We start from the raw sequence: 18646 nt of genomic DNA on the forward strand, positions 1-18646 counted from the left end.
AAATGTGTTTCTGATTAACCACCTGAGTATGTTTCGTAAGGACACACAAGGAGTCCAAATATCCTTCGATTCCAAAGGGTACTGCTCTAGCACTGAGTCTGTGAAGACAGAATAATTTGGGAAATAACCAACTTACACTCCTATACATCCGGGAAGGGTGTGGTAAAAGTAGCCTGTGCACTGTCTGATTGGTTACTATCAAGATTATCACATGATTCTGAGTCTCAGAGACATGCACCCCTCCGGGTAAGATGCTGCAATTCTGGAACTTGAGGTGAACTGCATTATTCAATAGGTTTACATCCAGTGACTCCTCCACCAGCTCCAATGTATCTCCCGAGGTTTTCCTGTTAAAAAAAGAGACGTGTGTTTAAAAAATTTATGCATTTTTTTCCTCATTGACAGTTACATTAAAATATGGCAGAATAGTTTCCAGTGAACTCTCCCAATTTGAAAAATTTGGATAAATGAATTCAGACCAAGTTTCACGTTCCAAATCACATTACGTAGATTTACAAAACACAGCATAACATAACATTCAAATCTTATTATATATGAGTCCCTGTTAAACAGAGGGATTTCCAAACCTGACTGCCCATTTATTGAGATCAATACTCAAGGCAATAAACTCTGCTATAATGAAAATCCACACCACACACTCTCATTAGTTGCAGTGGAATATGGCTTCCACGTATACTACTACAGAGTCAAACAAAATTGACCTCAATAAATGTGGGTTATTTCCCTCCTCTAACCTTCTTAACCAGGAACAGCATAAAAGAAGAGCAACTTTCTGGTTTTTGCCCTTGTATACGTATGTTTTGGCGGGGAGTATGTCTTACTAAAGAAATATTTCTAAAATACACAAATAAGTTTGCATGTTGAACATTTGGTTAGTTTCTATAGTGATAAGCTATTCCGACTTCGACTTTATTCCTCAGAAGGAGGATGTTTATTAATAAATGACTGTAAGCTCTGTCTTATGCACTGTGATATCCTCAGACCCAGCAAAGTGCCGGGGACATTGCTAGCATTCAATAAACGCTTTTTGAGAAAATGCATAAAAAGTCTGAAAAACAAAAACAAAACTAAACTAAAAAACTTTATTCAAACTCATTTCCTGTAGGAAACAAAGCACTCTGCCTAAGCCACCAAGTCTGCTGTCTGAATTCAGATTAAAACTCTTTAAAACCCCGCATCCCTGTGCCTAGTTTTTACCCATCAAAGAAGATGAATGTTACCTCACTCTAAGAAAGAGATTTCTTATATTTCACTTATCAGTATCTTATAAAAACCACTGGCACATATTTACTCGTCTATGTCCTTCACTCAGCACTGGGGCCTGTCAAATCCGATGCTTTCCTCTTCCTGACACTGTTCCTTCCCTTCCATCTCTGCAATTATGCGGCCATCCCTTCTTGGACTACTGTAGCCTTTTCCTTAGTGACTTCTCAGTGGCACCAGATGACAGTTAATGGCTGTCAAAGGAGGCTTCTCTGCCTCTGCTGTGGTCACATTTTCTCCAAAATACTGAAACAGACTCCTCCTTGCAGCAAACTCATGCTACGTCATCAGCACAATTTTCTGTATCCTCAACCACTTCTCTCAACACTCCCTTCACCTTCCTGCCTTCTAGGTAAAGTTGGGTTCTGGATCTTCCCTGAGGACACTGTCCCCTGCAGCCCTCTCTAATAGTGGCAGCTTTCTCTACCACTTTCCTTGAAGTGGGGCTTCACTCAAGGTAGGGTTCAGATGTCTTGCTTGCTCCCCATTTCCACTTCTAGACCACTGTGCAGCCTTCCCTGTCCAAACCACTCAGCTCTGGGGCTCATGTCATCAGATGCTACCTCCCACTCTCGCTTACTGCAGTTACCTACACAGGCCTTTCATTCCTCGAAGACCTTAGCTCCTGGCTCACTGTCACTCTCCCATACCATTCTGCCATAATTCTTAATGATTTTAATATCCATCTTTTTCTAATATCCATTTTCTTGGTTTCTTGAACTCTTTTCCCCCACAGTGGCTGCCCTCAACTGCACCTTCTAGATCACTCCCAACTGCATATAAATATACTGTTCCTCTATACACCCCATCACCCTCCAGCTACCACTTGATTTCTCTGCTTCCCTTAGGACAATGCTCCTTGAAAGAGCTGCTCTATATTCACAATTCCTCTCCTCCCCTTCTGTCTGGAGCTCACTCCACACAGGCTGTTGCCCACCCAGTCTGCTGGGGCAGTTGTTGACAAGGTCACCAATGATCTCCATGATGCAAAAGTCAATTTTCAGTTCTCATCTTACCTGACTTATACACAACAATTGAAGGTTTTTCACTCTCCTCCTCCTTGGACTATTCCCCTTAGCTTCTGGAACATCACTTTCTTTAGTTCAGCTCCCACCTCCCTAGCTATTCCTTCTCATCTCCTTGGCTGGTTCCTCATCTTCCTAAACGGTGGAGTGACCCCAGGGCTCAGTCCTTCTCTCTTCCTTCATCTACACAAGTGGTTCTCAATCGGGGGCAATTTCTCCCTCCCCAACCCCAAGGACATTTGGCAATACCTGGAGACATTTTTAGTTGTCACAACTGGGATGGGGAGGGTGCTACTATATGCAGTGGGCAGAGGCCAGGGATGCTGTTCGACATCCTACAATGCACAGGACAGCCCCCACAACAAAGAATTGTTGTTGTTAGTTGCCTTTGAGTCATATCCAGGCCCAAATGCCAATAGTTCTGAGGTTGAGAAGCACTGATCAACACTCATTCAGTGTACCAGCTTTAAATGTCATCTAATGCCAATGATTCCCAAAATCCATCTTCAGCCCAAGCTCTCCACTGAATTCTGGACTACTACCACAGCACCTCCACTTAGATATCTAACAGGCATCTCAAACTAAACCTGTCCAAAACAGAATTCCTAGACCTACCAAATCCAACAAAGAAACAAAAACCCATGGCTTTACTGCATGCTTTCCCATCTCTAATAACGGTCTCCATAGCTTCCAGTTGCTCACGTGAAAAATCTTGGGGTTACCCTTGAAGCTTCTCTTTCTGTATACCCTACATTCAGGGGCGGATTAACCAGTAAGCATGGTATGCAGCAGCTTACAGTAAGCAAGGAACGCTTGAGCTTAATTGTGCTTACTTACTAATCGGTAGTGCACAATCTCACCTGGGATTCACGTCTCGGATGTGAAACCCAGGTGAAATTGTGCACTACAGATTAGAAAGCAAGCACAATTAAGCCTGTGCATATACCTTGCTTATTGGGTAATTTGTCCCTGCTAACAGTTGATCCATTAGTAAATTCTAACAAATCTGCCTTCAAAACATATCCAAAATCTAACCATTTCTCACTACCTCTACTACTACCACCTGGTGGAAGCCACAATCATTTCATCTGGAATGTGGCAGCAGCCTCCTAACTAGTCTCTGCTTCCACCCTCCCCATACTGTACTTTACTCTCAATGCAGCAGTCACAGTGATCCTTTCAAAACACAACTGAGATCATATCATTCCTCTACTTAAAACTCTCCAATGGCTTCTTCCCATCTCACTCAGAAGAAAAGCCAAAGCCTTGAGATAACCGACAAAGCCCTGATCTGGCCCTTGGCTACCTCTCTCTTAGTATTTTATTCTTTGTTCACTCAGCTGAGACTCCTGGTCCCTTGTCATTCTTTGAACATAACAAACTCCTGTCTCAGGGTTCTTTGCACTTTTTGTTCTTTCTTGGAAGGCTCTACCTGAAATGCTCTCCTCCCAGATATCCTCATTTCCTCTGCTCAAATGCCAGCTTATCACTGGGTCTTGCCCAACCACCCTATATAAAATAGTAACTCCGGTAGGCATTTCCCTTTTCTCTAACCTTGCTTCCCTCTATTCCACTTGTTTATTTTTGTTATTTATTGCCTATCTCTCAATGAGAGTGGGGACTTTGCTATATTCGAAGTCCCTAAACATTGGCTGGAACATAGCAGACACTCAAAAATACTTAAGTAAATGAAATTTTTATCTCTAACATATCTAAAATGCCTATCTCTCTTCTGACCTCAGCCCTGTAAATCCCAATGCCTACTTGACGTTTCCATGGGGATACTGCACAGGCACTTCAAATGTGGTACATACAAAAGAATTATTCACATCTCTCCAAAACTCACCTTGTGTATCTCAGTAAATGGCAAGAATGCCCCCCCCCCATATCTGGTTAGTCACATCAGAAACCTGGGACTTGTCCTTGCTCGCCCCCCACCCCCAATATTCAATCTATCACCAAGTCTGAGCGAATCTACCTTCCACATATATCTTGAATACATCTATTTCTCTTTTCACAGCCACTCCCACAACACAAGCCACCAGCATCTCTTACTTGGTCCATCACAAAAGCAAACTGTTCTTTTCTATTACCCCTACCCAACCCAAGTCCATTTTTCACACAGTAAACTAATCTTCCAAAAATGCAATTTTGATCACGTTAGTAACTCTTTAAAAACCTGTCAATAAACACACAATGTATTGTGGATAAAAATCCAAAATCCTTAAAGTGGCCTGAGGAGGATCCTTCGTGGTCTGAGTTCTGCCTACCTCTCTAGTCTCAGCATCTCTCCCACCACTTCCTCCTTTACCCACTGCAGTCAAGCCACACAGACTTTTGGTCAGTTCCTCAAACCTCCCAACTTCTTTCCATCTCATGGCCTTTGCATATGTTGATCCTTCTTGAAGGACTGCTTCCCTTCTCCAATACCTAGATAACCTTCCATCCTTCAGATCTCAGCTTAACTGTGACTTTCTCAAACACCTTCTCTGCCCCATCAATCTAAACTAGGTCCTCCCATTGACCTCTCACAGCCCCTATACTTTTCCTTACAGGCATGTACAAAAATTTGTATTTATATGCCTATGATAATGCTCATTAATGTATTTTTTCTTCCACAAAACTGCCTCATGAAAGCTGGCTCCATATATGTTCTTTCCCTACTACAACTCTAGCACCTAGCACAGTGGCGGCACTGAGTAAAAGGCCAACAAATAAGTATTAAATGAGTGACTTGATCAGAAAATAAATAAATGAATAATAGTTACATACACTTAGTCTGTTTATAATATGAACATGGCAATATCTAACTCACAGTTGTTTCAAGAATTAAATGAGATCATGCATACGACAGTATAAAAGCAGGTTTTGTTTTTTGCTCACCATTTTATCCCTGTATCTACCACCATGCCTGACATGTAGAAGTTCAACAAATATTTGCAGAATGAAGGAAGGTGTAAAGCACTATAAAATATAATGGGTTCATGTTTAAAACCGGGTCTTCGGGGCTTTATTCCCCAAACTACATTCCCTCTTGCTTTTAGTTCTGACTGGATTGTATCTCTCCTAGAACTCTCTGTCTCCTTATTTTTCCCATGCTTCAGACATAAATTGAAAAGTCTTTATCCTTTCCTAACTGTCGATTATCATTACAGAAAATGACTTTTTGGAAACAGCCACGAAAATTCAGACACCGAACAACCCCTACCTTCCAGGCGGGTTTCGCGAACACGGCACTTACCAATGAATGAACCTGTTTCTGGTGACGGAGAATAATTTACCACTTTCCAAATAGTAGAAGCCTCCCGCGCTCTCACTGTATTTCACTGCTCCGACCACGGCATTCACAGTCCCTGCAAAAGGAGCGCGGTCAGTCTGCACACGTGGTTCTCTGGGGATGACAGGGCTGAGAGCGCTGAGGAGGCAGAGGGTGACGGAATGACAACCCGTAAAGAGAGAAGGGGATGAAAAGAGCAAGAAGCTAGACACCAGAGAAGCTCTGATCCAGGGCCCGGAGGAATATGGACTTAGAAGAATGAAGTGGTGCGGGGGCAGATACCCGGGGACCCATGAGAGGAGCCAGAGAGAAAAGATAAGATCGCGGCCTCCCTGGTCGCTTCCGTACCAACGCCGTAGACTGTGAATTCCCGAAAATGCCTCGGCCTTTCGCGCTCAGCCCCACTTATCTCCAAAAAGCTCCGTTCCATGGCTCCCGCCGTCGCCATCTTCCCGCCGCAGCCGCGAGGCCCGACGGGACACATGCAGGGCTGTGCGGAAGTCGTCACTTCCGGGGGCGGGGAGAGCGAAGGTGTGAACTGATGAAGAAGCCCGGGGAGTAGACAGGCAGGTCGGACCCTCCTCCATTGCTGGGCTGCTACCGAGTTGGCGAGAGAATGAGGATGGGCAGGGAGCGCGCCAGTAGACAAAAGGGGAGGGGAAGCCTTGTCGGTCTCCGTCCGTCTTTGAGTGGCGAACTAGGTCGCCTCCGCGGGGCGTTGCCCTTTTCCTGGCGGCCTCAGAGCCGGGGGCGGGGCCGGGCATGTTTCCATTTTAAAAACGCCGGCGCGAGTTGCAGGACTGAGCTTCCTGGGAAGGGAAAGGTCGGCAGGGGGCGTGCGAGTGGGCGTCTCCTCTGGATCCCTAATTTGCTGTCGCTTCTCCCTCCGTCAGGAGCCCTGGTGGCGCAGTAGTTGAGTGCTCGGCTGAGCGAACGGTCGGTGGTTCGAACCCACCAGCCACTCAGCGGAGAAAGATGTGGCAGTCTGCTTCTTGCAGCCTTAGAAACCCTGTAGGGTAGTTCTACTCTGTTCCATAGGGTCGGTTTGAGTCGGAATCCACTGGATGGCATTGGGTCTACCTCCGTAGGGTGTCGGTCTGTGAATACCGGCCTGATCTCCCTTTCTTTACTCTTCGGAGACGCAGGGGGTGGAAGGAGGAGAGGCAGTGACAAGGAAAAGAGCGTTTTGTTTTCTGTTTGAATGTTTTCAGAACATTGTATTCGTGTTTGCTTGTATAATGAAACATAATAACATGTTAAACATTGATGCTGTAATCTGCGGTTCATTGATGTTGTTACGGTTACCTAAGCGCTGCTTACTTGCTCGCGGAAAAGGAGTTCGCCCCTTGTTCCACCCCTGATCTCGCTCTTGGCTGTCAATGCAGAGGGGCCTATAGAGTATGTTTAGAAAATGTGGGTTTACACACCATATCTAGGGCAGAGCAGATGCTCAGAAATGAGAGAAGTGCTAATTTTAAGGAGAAAAGGTTTTTTTGTTTAATGATAACCTTTGTTAAGCATCTCTAACCTTGTGTTTACCAGGGACCGAAATCTTTCTCTGTCATTCACCGTTTCATTCATTCTATTCTGATGTATTCTTTCCAGCTCATTCCCTCTAAGACACCAATTCCAGCAACTCTCCATCCCACCTACAATCCATTGTTCCTATGCATTTTCACTGTCCCTCCCTTGATGTTTCCCTTCTTGCTCCGCTTAAATTCCTTGACATCACTCCATCGCCAGCTCTAGCTCTCTTCATCATAGTCCGGTAAAACTGACCACTTTGATTAAATCCGAATCTTCAGCTGAACGGGGCTGGATAAAAATATACTACCATGTTGTTCTCCTTGTTAGGTACCCAGTCAGATTCTACTCATAGCGACCTCATGCACAGTAGAAGATAACAGTGCCCAGTATTGCACCATCCTCACAACTATTGTTAATGCTTGACCGCATTGTTGCAGCTACTGTGTCAGTTCATCTCTTTGAAGGTCTTCCTCTTTTTTGCAGACCCTCTATTTAACCACGCATTATGTCCTTCAGGGACTAGTTCCTCCTTGATAACCTGTCCAAAATGTGCGAAAGATAGTCTTGCTGTCATTGCTTCTAAGGAGCATTTTAGCTGTACTTCTTCCAAGACAGACTTGTTCGTTCTTCTGGCAGTCCATGGTATGTTCAATATTCTTCACCAACACCATAATTCAGAGGCATCAGTTCTTGTGTCTTCCTTATTCCTTGTCCAGCTTTCACATGCATATGAGGGGATTGAAAACACCATAGCTTGGGTCAGGCACACCTTAGTCCTTAAAGGGACATCTTTGCTTCTTAACACTTTAAAGAGGTCTTTTGCATACAGGTTTGTGCAATGCAATACATTGTTTGACTTCCTGACTTCTGTTTCCATGGACGTTGATTGTGGATCCAAGTGAAATAAAATCCTTGACAACTTCAGTATTTTCTGCATTTGTCAGGATGTTGCTTATTGGTCCAGTCGTGAGGATTTTTGTTTTCTTTATGTTGATGTGTAATCCATACTGTTGTATGTGTAATCCAGCCAACAAAAAAGGCTGTTGTTTTTTATCTTCGTCAATAAGTGCTTCAAGTCCTCTTCGCTTTCAGCAAGCAGGGTTGTGTCTTCTGCATATCGTAGGTTGTTAATGAGTCTTCCTCCAATCCTGATGCCACATTCTTCTTCATATAGTCCAGCCTCTTAGACTATTTGCTCAGCATACAGATTGAATAAGTATGGTGAAAGGATACAACCCAGATGCACACCTTTCTTGACTTTAAACCATGCAGTATCCCCTTGTTCTGTTCGAACATTTGCCTTTGGTCTAAGTACAGATTCCTCATGAGCACAATTAGGTGTTCTGGAATTCCCATTCTTTCAATGTTATCCATAATTTTTTATGATCCACAGAGTCAGTAAAACACAGGTAAACATCTTTCTGGTATTCTCTGCTTTCAGGCAATATCCATCTGACTTCAGCTATGATAGCCCTTGTTCCACATTCTCTTCTGAATCTGACTTGAATTTCTGTCAGTTCCCTGTTAAGCTACTGCTGCAACCACTTTTGAATGATCTTCAGCAAAATTTTACTTGTGTGTGATATGAATGATATTGTTTGATAATTTTCTCATTGTGTTAGATCACGTTTCTTTGGAATAGGTACAGTTATGGATATCTTCCAGTTGGTTGGCCAGGTAGCTGTCTTCCAAATATCTTGGCAGAGACGAGTGAGCACCTGCAGTGCTGCATCCATTTGTTGAAACATCTCGATTGGTATTCAGTCAATTCCTGGAGCCTTGTTTTTTGCCAATGCCTTCAGTGCAGCTTGGACTTCTTCCTTCAGTACCGTTGATTCTTGATCATATGCTACATCCTGAAATGGTTGAATGTCGACCAGTTCTTTTTGGTATAATGACTCTGTGTGTTTTTTTCCATCTTTTTTTGATGCTTCTCACATCATTTAATTTTTCCCCCTGTAGATTCCTTCAATACTGCAACTTTAGGCTTGAATTTTTTCTTCAGTTCTTTCAGCCTGAGAAATGCCAAGCATATTCTTCCCTTTTGGTTTTCTATCTCCAGGTCTTTGCACAGTGCATTATAATACTTTGTCTTCCTGAGCTGCCCTGTGAAATCTGTTCAGCTTTTACTTCATCAATTCGTCCTTTCACTTTTAGCTATTCTACATTCAAGAGCAAGTTTCGGAGTCTCACCTGACATCCATTTTGGTCTTTTCTTTCTTTCCTGTGTTTTTTTAAATGACCCTTTGCTTTCTTCATGTATGATGTCCGTGATGTCAATCCACAACTCATCTGGTCTTTGGTCATTAGTGTTCAGTGCATCAAATCTGTTCTTAAGATGGTTCTAAATTCAGGTGGGGTATACTTAAGGTCATACTTTGGCTCTCGTGGACTTGTTCTAATTTTCTTCAACTTCACCTTGCAGTTGCTTATGAGCAGTTGATGGTCTGTTCCACAGATGGCCCCTGGCCTTCTCCTGACTGATGATACTGAGCTTTTCCATTGTCTCTTTCCACAGATGTAGTCAATTTGATTCCTGTGTATTCCATCTGGCCAGGTCCACGTGTATGGTCACTGTTTATGTTGTTACAAAACGGTATTTGCAATGAAGATGTCATTGGTCTTGCCAAATTATATCATGTGATCTCCGGCATTGTTTCTGTCACCAAGGCCATATTTTCCAACTACCAGTCCTTCTTTTTTTTCCAACTTTTGCATTCCAATAATTAATTATCAATGCATTTTGTTTGCATGTTTGATCAATTTCAGACTGCAGAAGCTGGTAAAAATCTTCAATTTCTTCATCTTGGCCTTGGCGGTTGTAGCATAAATTTGGATAATAGTCATATTAAGTGATCTTCCTTGTAGGCATAGGGATATTATCCTATCACTTACAGCGTTGTACTTCAGGGTAGATTCTAAAATATTATTCTTATGATGAACGTGACACCATTCCTCTTCAAATTGTCCTTTCTGGCATAGCAGACCACATGATTGTCTGATTCAGAATGGCCAATACCAGTCCATTTCAGCTCACTAATGCCTAGGATATCGATGTTTGTGCATTCCATTTCATTTTTGACGATTTCCAGTTTTCCTAGTTTCATGCTTTATACGTTTCACGTTCCAATTGTTAAGGGACGTTTGTAGCTGTTTCTTTTCATTTTGAGTTGTGCCACATCAACAAATGAAGACCCCAAAAGCTTGACTCCATCTGTGTTATTAAGGTCGACCCTACTTCTAGGAGGCAGCTCTTCCCCAGTTGTCTTCCGAGTGCCTTTCATCCCAAGGGGCTCATCTTCCAGCACTGTATCAGACAGTGTTCCACTGTTATTCTAAGTTTTTACTGGTCTATTTTTTCATAAGTAGACTGCCAGGTTCTTTTGCCCAGTCTGTCTTAGTCTGGAAGCTCCATGAAACCTGTCTGCCGTGGGTGACCCTGCTTGTGTTTGAAATACCGGTGGGAAAGCTTCAGCACAGGCAGCTTTTGATTCAGTGCTCATTTGATCTGGTTGATTCAGGAAACAGACGTATCCTTCTGGTCTCAGCACAAACCATTGGAGTTTCTCTCTCTTTTTTTCTTTTGGTTTCACCAAAGCCAGATCTCTGTCTCCATCAGCAGAGAGGAAAAAAGTAATTACCGAAGTATTAGCGTTATTATAATTTCCTGATATGAACTGCTGCATTCCTTACTTGTATCTGGTTCTCTCCCTAGGCCATAGTTAGAAAGTTTAAAAACAAACGCTTCTATGACAAAGCCTACAGCAATTATTTTTAACCTTGTTTGCATTGGAGACCTTTTTGAGAAGTTAATGAAAAAGATAAACCTTCTTCTTAGAAAAATTCATTTTTTTCTCACCCCCACACACTGTAATATGGTTTCAAGAGGTTCATAACCCCCTAAGGAATCCATAGACCCTAGTTAAGAACTTCTGGTCCATACAGTCAAAAATAAAATGGAAGAACTGCTTGCTGAAATTGGACTGTGGCAGTTGTCTGCTAATTCTGGTGGTACATTTTGGGAAGTCAGAATAAATCTGAATTGCATTTGCCATATAATTGCACAAGGCTTTGCTACAAGACTGATTCTAGTGGGTGGTCAGCATCCTGAAATGTCCCCCATCTCCATGACAACCCAAACGTGAGTGAAGGTCCCAGGGAGGGGAGGAGGAGGAGCAGAAAATCATCCAAGACTTTCCATTTTCTAAAGTTAAGTGCCGGACCTGGAATAATTTGAGAAATTTGAATAAAGTCTGAAGATGAGATAATAATATCCTATCATTTGTCAATTTTTGTAGTTTGGATAATTTTACTGCACAAGAATTGCCTTGTTTTTAGAAAATACGCAAGAAAATATTTGCAGGTAAAAGGGCATCATGTCTGTAATTTATTCTCAATTCAGAAAAAATTATATATATTTGTATGTATTACATACGTATGTGTGTATATAGAGAGAGAGATAAAGCAAATGGAGTAAAGCGTTCACTTTTGGAGAATTTGGTTAAAGGATATACTGGAATTCTTGTACTATTCTTGCAATTTTTTTAAGTCTGAAATTATGTCAAAATGTACAGTAATTTGAAAAATAAACATTTACAAGGTCTTAAAAAAGACATTGGCTATGAGTTGATTCCAACTCATGGTGACTTGGTGACGCAATGGTTAAGTGCTAGGCTGCTGACTGAAGGGTCAGGGGGCTGAACCCACCCAGCGACTCCTTGGGAGAAAAGACCTGGTGATCTGTTCCCATAAAGGCTACAGCCTAGGAAACCCTATGGGGCAGTTCTACTCTGTCCTATAGAGTTGCTATGAATCAGAATGGACATAACAACATACAACAACAACAAAGAAATAAAACGGACAAAATTAAAAAGTTCAAAAAAAATCTTCTTGTAAAAATAGTCCATAACTGCATGAGGAGAGATGTTATTTAAGAGATTGTTTTCAGAATATAGGTGAGGGACATGTGGACTCCTGTTTTAAGCGTTTGCTGACTTAAGGATCGAGCGGATGCTGGCAGAGTACCTCCAATAGAGGGCGGTGCAACATTGCCAAGAATAACTGATAACATCACGTGCTCTTTGTGCAATGTAGCTTAAAGTGGATTCTAAAGTATCACCAAATAGGACGGAGGCATTTAGAATCTTAGAGTGGAATTCCATCTACATCCCATTTTACAGATGAGGAAACTGAAACCCAGAGAGGGAAAGCAACTTGCCCAAAATCACAGCCACAAGCAGCACAACTGCCGGGCAAATAATAATCACAGCTATCATGCACTGAAGGCTTACTATGTGCCGGGCACTGTACTAAGTCCTTTATATGCATTATCTATTCAATCCCTACCCGTGTCCCTTTAATTGAGTTCTGAAGCTGAGGCTTAGAGAAGTCAGTAACTTGTCTGATGTCACAAATCTAAAAAACTGAGATTCTGACTTTGCCCATAGCTAACAGGTCATTCTGTCCCATCATTTTGTGGAGTACTTTAAAGAATTGATCACCTAGTAGAGGGAAGCGGACCATAGCCATCAAAAAAGAAAGTGTTCTGAGTGCCTATTGATGAATACACACACACAAGGAGCCGCGATTCAGTGAAGGAAAATCTCCAGGATCTGAAGAAAGCAGAAAATGAAAGTACCACCAAGATGGTGGGGAGTGAGCGGCCTATGAAAATGGGTAGATTTAGAGACAGTGGTGAGAGAGCAGAGAGTAGAGAATAGAGGTAGAGAGGAAACAGGCAGGGAGGAGTCGTATGAACTCTTGTTGGGGGGTGAGCACTGAGTTGTTGGTAGTTAGTCGAGTCGCTTTGACTCATGGCGACCCCATGTGTTACAGAGTACAGCTGCTTCATGGAGTTCTCTTGGCTTAATCTTAACAGAAGAGATTGACAGGCCTTTTCTTCCATGGTACTGCTGGGTGGGTTCAAACCTCCAACCTTTATGTTAGCAGTTAAGTGCAAATCGTTTGCGCCCACCTGGGGACCTCAATACCCTATACCCCCTCTAATAAATCTATTGGCAAGTCTTGTTTGTTCTACCTCCAGAAAATATCCATGATCTCTCCACTTCTCTTTGTGTGCACTGCCATCTCCCTGTTCAAGTCAGTCATCTGTCACTTTGACTCTCCAGAAGGCTCCACACTTCTTTCTTTTTCTTGTACTTTCCACAGCTTATTCTCCACACAACAGCCAGAGTAGTCTTTTAGAACCATAGATCAGATCATGCCACTCTCCTATGAACATCTTCTAATGGCGTCCCACTAAACTTAGAACAAAATCTAAACTCCTCACCAGCTTCTCCTTGAGCTTGCCCCTGCCTACCTCCCTGACTTTATCTCCTACCAACCTCTTCCATGCCCATGTTGCGTCAGACACACTGGCCTTTTTTCCACCCCAAGGACAGATGTGGAGCTTGTTCCCACCTGTCATGGGTTGAATTGTGTCCCCCAAAAATATCTGTCAACTTGGCTAGGTCATGATTCCCAGTATTGTATGATCGTGCAATCTGATGTGATTTCTTTATGTGTTGTAAACGCTTACCACTATGATGAAGTTATTTTTGATTTCCTGATGTGTTATAAACTCTTTCAGTATGATGAGGTTATATGTGATTTCTTTATGTGTTATAAACTCTATCACTATGATGAGGTTTACAAGATTAGATGGTGTCTTAATCCAATCTCTTTTGAGATATAAAAAAGAGAAGCGAGCAGAGACTCATGGGAAACTCATACCACCAAGAAAGCAGTGCCGGGAGCAGAGCGCGTCCTTTGGACCTGAGGTTCCTGCGCTGAGATGCTCCCATACCAAGGGAAGACTGATGCAACACAAGGACCTTCCTCCAGAGCCGACACAGAGAGAAAGCCTTCTCCTGGATCTGATGCCCTGAATTTGGACTTGTAGCCTGTGAGAGAATAAATTTCTCTTTGTTAAAATCATACACTTGTGGTATTTCTGTTAGAGCAGCACTAGATGACTAAGACACCACCTGTAGGGGTTTTGTACTTGCTGCTTCCACATGTCCACATGTCCATATAACTGGCCCCTTCCTCTCACTCAAGTCTTCTCTCAAACATAGCTTCACGAGAGAGGCCCTTCTGACCACCAGATCTCAGGGAGCCCCACTGCCTTATCCATCACCTTATCCTGCTGTATTGTTGTCCCAGACCTCAGCACTATCTGAAATAATCTTGTCCAGCTGTTTGCTTATTTATTGTCCATCTTTCCCCTTCTAGAATGTTTGCTTCATGAGGGCAGGAACTTGTTCATCACATCAGTGCCTAGAGCTGTGAGTGCCAGGCATGCAATAGGGATTAATAAATATTTATTGAATAAATGAATGAGTTGAACTGATTGAAGTAAAGAATTCTGGTGAAACAAAGTATGGGGTAGCGTGGGGAGATACGTTTAAAGGATTAGGGCAAGATTAAGGAGGGCCTCAAATGATACGCTAAAATCCTCCAACTGTATTCTGTAGGTAGTAGGGAGCCACTGAAGATTTTTGGTATCTTGAAAGAAAGATCTGTTTATTTGATTTCCGAGTAGTGTGTAGAATGGATTAAACTGACTCAACAGCAATGAGTTTGGTCTTTGGGTTTGTAATCTTTACGGGAGCAGATCTCTAGGTCTTTTCTCCCCAGGAGCAGCTGGTGGGTTCGAACCACCAACATTTTGGTTAGCAGCTGAGCTAACCACTGCACTACTAATGCAGGTCCATAAACGAGCGCTGGTGGCACAATGGTTAATCACTTAGCTGCTAACTGAAAGATCAGCAGTTCAAACCCAACAACGGCTCCAGGGAAGAAGAGACCTGGCGATCTGCTCCTGTGAAGACTGTCATTATTAGGTGCTGTCAAGTCAGTTCTGACTTATAGCAACCTTGTGTACAACAGAACAAAACACTGCCTGGTCCTGCACCATACTTAAACAATCATTGTTATGCTTGGGCCCCTTCTTGCAGTCACTGTGTCAATCCATCTTGTTGAGGGTCTTCTTTTACGCTGACTCTGTACTTTACCAAGCATGATGTCCTTCTCTAGGGACTGGTCCCTCCTGATAACATGCCCAAAGTATGTGAGACGAAGTCTTGCTATCCTGGCTTCTAAGGAGCATTCTAGCTTTACTTCTTCCAAGACAGATTTTTTCGTTCTTCTGGCAGTCCATGGTATATTCAATATTCTTCACCAACAACTTAAATCCAAGGTGTCAATTCTTTGGTCTTCCTTATTCATTGTCCAGCTCTGTAAAGATAACAGTCTAGGAAACCCTATAGGGCAGTTCTGCTCTGTCCTATAGGGTTGCTATGAGTTGGAATCAACTCGATAGCACACAACAACAGCAACAGCAATACAGGTCCTGTCCTAAGCATTAGAGATACTGCAGTGAACATGACACCTACAATCCCTACTTTCACACTGGGATGAATGGAAAGATGGATGGATGGACAGATAGAATATGTGTGTGTGTATGTTTCTGTGGTGATAAGTGCTATGGAGAAAAGTAAAGCCGGCAAGGGGAATGGGGAGTCGCCAGAGGTGGGAGAGAGACTGGAATTGTAAATAGGGTGGTGTGTTAATCAGGATTCTCCAGAGAAACAGACCAATAGGATATGTTGTTGTTAGGTGCCGTTGAGTCGATTCCAACTCAGAGACACTATGTACAACAGAACAGAACACTGCATGGTCCTATGCCATCCTCACAATTCTTATGTTTGAGCCCATTGTTGCAGCCACTGTATAGGATATGTACACATGTATATGGAGAGATTCATTTTAAGGAATTGACTCGTGATTGTGGAGACTGGCAGATCCAATATCTGTAGCATAAATGGCAGTCTGGAAATTCCAGGAAGGTTTCTATATTAGTCTTAAGGCCGAATTCCTTCTCCGGAAACCTCAGTTTTTGCCTTTAAGGCCTTCAACTGACTAGATGAGGCCCACTCATATTTTTAAGGGCAATCTCCTTTACTTAAAGTCAACTAATTGTAATGTTAATCACATTTACAATCACAGCAACATCTAGACTAGTGTTTGACCAGACTATTGGGCACCATAGACTATCCAAGTTGACACAAAAAGTTAACCGTCACAGGTGGTACTGGTGGGCCTTTCAGAGAAAGTGACCCAGATTCTGGGCTGCACCAAGCACAGTGAAGGGAAACTTTTTTTTTTTTTTTTTTAAATTAAAGAAACATATTTGTTCTTGGGCAGTAGATTTTCAAGAGAAAGGCTGGCTTTGCTGGAGTCTGTGGCAATGACCATTGGGTACCCTGTGGCTCTGAGTGTAGCAGCAGAAAGGAAACTCCTGCTATCAGCACTGCAAATGCAACTTCCTGCTTCCTTCTCGCAAACTAAACCCAAGACGTTAGCATAAATACTTTGCTCGAAGGCTCATCCGCAAGTCACCTTTGACTAGCTTGGGACTGGAGCAAGAACCCACACTGGTCAAGCCCTATTGTGTGATAAGCATGGTGTTAGGCTCCTCCTTACCCCACCCCATTTTATCTTCCAGCAGCCCTACGAGGAAGAAATTATTGTTTCCATTTTGTAGATGAGAAGACTGAGTTTCAGGGTGCCTCTGTGACTTTCCCACAGTCAGCACAGCTGGGACCATAAACTCAAACCCAAGTGAGCCTGGCTCTGTTTCCGTGCTCTCTCTGTGATGTCACAGACTCTTTCCCAGCCTGAGAGTTGGAGTAGTTTTGAAAGCAACTACTAAAATCTCTCCCAGAAGGACACTCAGAAATTATGTACTCCAACCCCCTCATCTTACAGATCAAATGAGCCAAAAATAGGAAGGTGCGCCTAAACACCCGATAGCCTACAGTGAATGTTGGTTTTCTGCTTTCACAAATCGGAAGCCCAGAGAGCTGATGTTACTTGCCTAAGGCCACACGGTAGGTTGGCAGCAAAACCTGGACTCTAAGCAGCCTCTGGACTTCTAGATTTTTTTCATTACCCTCTGAGCCACCTAAAGCTTAGAGGTGAAAGGCTGTAGTGTCAATGTGGAAGAACTGTCTGGCTCTGCTAGTTCACAAGACCCCATGGGCAGGAGGGGAATGAGAAGAAAGTTTGGAACCCTCTCCTGTCCCAGATGGGGAGGATGGGGAGGCAAGAGAGGGCCTCTCTGGTGACTTTCATTCAGATTTACAGTCAACCAGTACTTATTTAATGGAGCCCTGGTGGTATTAGCCCAAGAGACAGAAAGGGCCACATAAACCAGAGACTCCATCAGCCTGAGACCAGAAAAACTAGATGGTGCCCAGCTACCACCAATGACCACCCTGACAGGGAACACAACAGAGTCCCTGATGGAGCAGGAGAAAAGTGGGGTGCAGAACTCAAATTCTAGTAAAAAGACCAGACTTAATGGTTTGACTGAGACTGGAGGGACCCTGGAAGACATGGCCCCCAGACTCTCTGTTTGCCCAAAACTAAAACCATTCCCAAGGCCAACTCTTCAGACAAAGATTAGACTGGACTATGGGACATAAAATGATACTCATGAACAGTGTGCTTCTTAGCTCAATTAGATACATGAGACTAAATGGGCAGCTCCTGTCCGAAGGCAAGATGAGAAGGCAGAGAGGGTTAGGAGCTGGTTGAATGGACACGGGAAATCCGGGGTGGAAAGGAGTGTGCTGTCATAGTACAGGGAGAGCAACTAGGGTCACATAACAATGTATGCATAAATTTTTGTACGAGAGACTAACTTGAATTATAAACTTTCACTTAAAGCACAATTAAAAAAAAAATAAAAAGCGCAAGAGGAAGCCCCAATCCAAACCTTCAGGGTGCTGGTAGGTTCGTGGGAGGGGCAGATAAGTAGAAGATCAAAACCTACATGTTAAGTTCTACCACTGGAGTGGTGGTAGAACATTTAAAACTTCTGTAAAAGTGATGATTACAGGGAAATGGCAGGTGGGGTTGGGGTATGGGCCAATAACAGGGAGCAGCCAGAACCGATCCAAACCAAACCTGTTGCCATCGAGTCGCTTCCGACTCATAGCGACACTATAAGACGGAGTAGAATGGCCCCATAGGGTTTCCAAGGAGCGGCTGGTGGATTCAGACTGCCAACGTTTTGGTTAGCAACTGGTAGATGACTCTGAAGTCACTGAGATTTGACTCACTTGCGCTTCATAGACACGCATATGTTGTTAACAGTGGATTTACTTTTCAAAGTGCTTTGCTTTGAGGAGCTGGGTGGCAGTGGGCTGAGAGCTGATGTGTGGGGGAGACAAAGCCTTCCTGGAGGGAGATGACAGCGGGACAGTTGGTGCTGCTAGAGACTAGGAAAGTGCTGTGGATGCTTGTGGTTACCTTGTCAGAACCATCAAGTCACTTGTTCATTCACTCATTCCTGTTTGTCAGGAGCTTAGCTAGGCTTTGGAAATACACTGGTGAGTTCCCCCCAGCTGAACTCTGGGGGAGTTAAAGGACAGCAAATCGGCCCAAAATAGGGTAGCCAAGATGGGAATTGACTGTTAAACTGGTTAAGCCCACCTTGGGGTCTTTCTTAAAAAATTGTGCATAA

General features: G+C 43.3%; 1 protein-coding gene and 1 pseudogene across 2 annotated transcripts in view; one reads left to right on the forward strand and one right to left on the reverse strand.

The window, feature by feature from the left end:
• The window catches only part of NUP160 (nucleoporin 160), a 44631-nt gene extending 38450 nt beyond the window's left edge, over window positions 1–6181 (reverse strand). Inside the window, exons 1-4 of one of the 2 annotated variants that reach the window (XM_023741834.1) lie at window positions 5935–6069; window positions 5551–5662; window positions 5193–5273; window positions 137–347 (exon numbers count right to left, since the gene is read on the reverse strand). In XM_023741834.1, the coding sequence (XP_023597602.1) occupies window positions 137–347; window positions 5193–5273; window positions 5551–5662; window positions 5935–6034 (504 nt within the window). In that variant the 5' untranslated portion in view covers window positions 6035–6069. Of the gene's footprint in view, window positions 1–136; window positions 348–5192; window positions 5274–5550; window positions 5663–5934 lie in introns of both variants that reach the window. The other variant, XM_004387720.3, reaches the window with a different exon arrangement.
• Window positions 6134–18646, forward strand: part of LOC101361720 (40S ribosomal protein S14 pseudogene) — a 42095-nt pseudogene continuing 29582 nt past the window's right edge.

This window comes from Trichechus manatus, unplaced genomic scaffold, assembly GCF_000243295.1.
Source record: "Trichechus manatus latirostris isolate Lorelei unplaced genomic scaffold, TriManLat1.0 scaffold00191, whole genome shotgun sequence".
NCBI classification, from domain to species: Eukaryota; Metazoa; Chordata; class Mammalia; order Sirenia; family Trichechidae; genus Trichechus; species Trichechus manatus.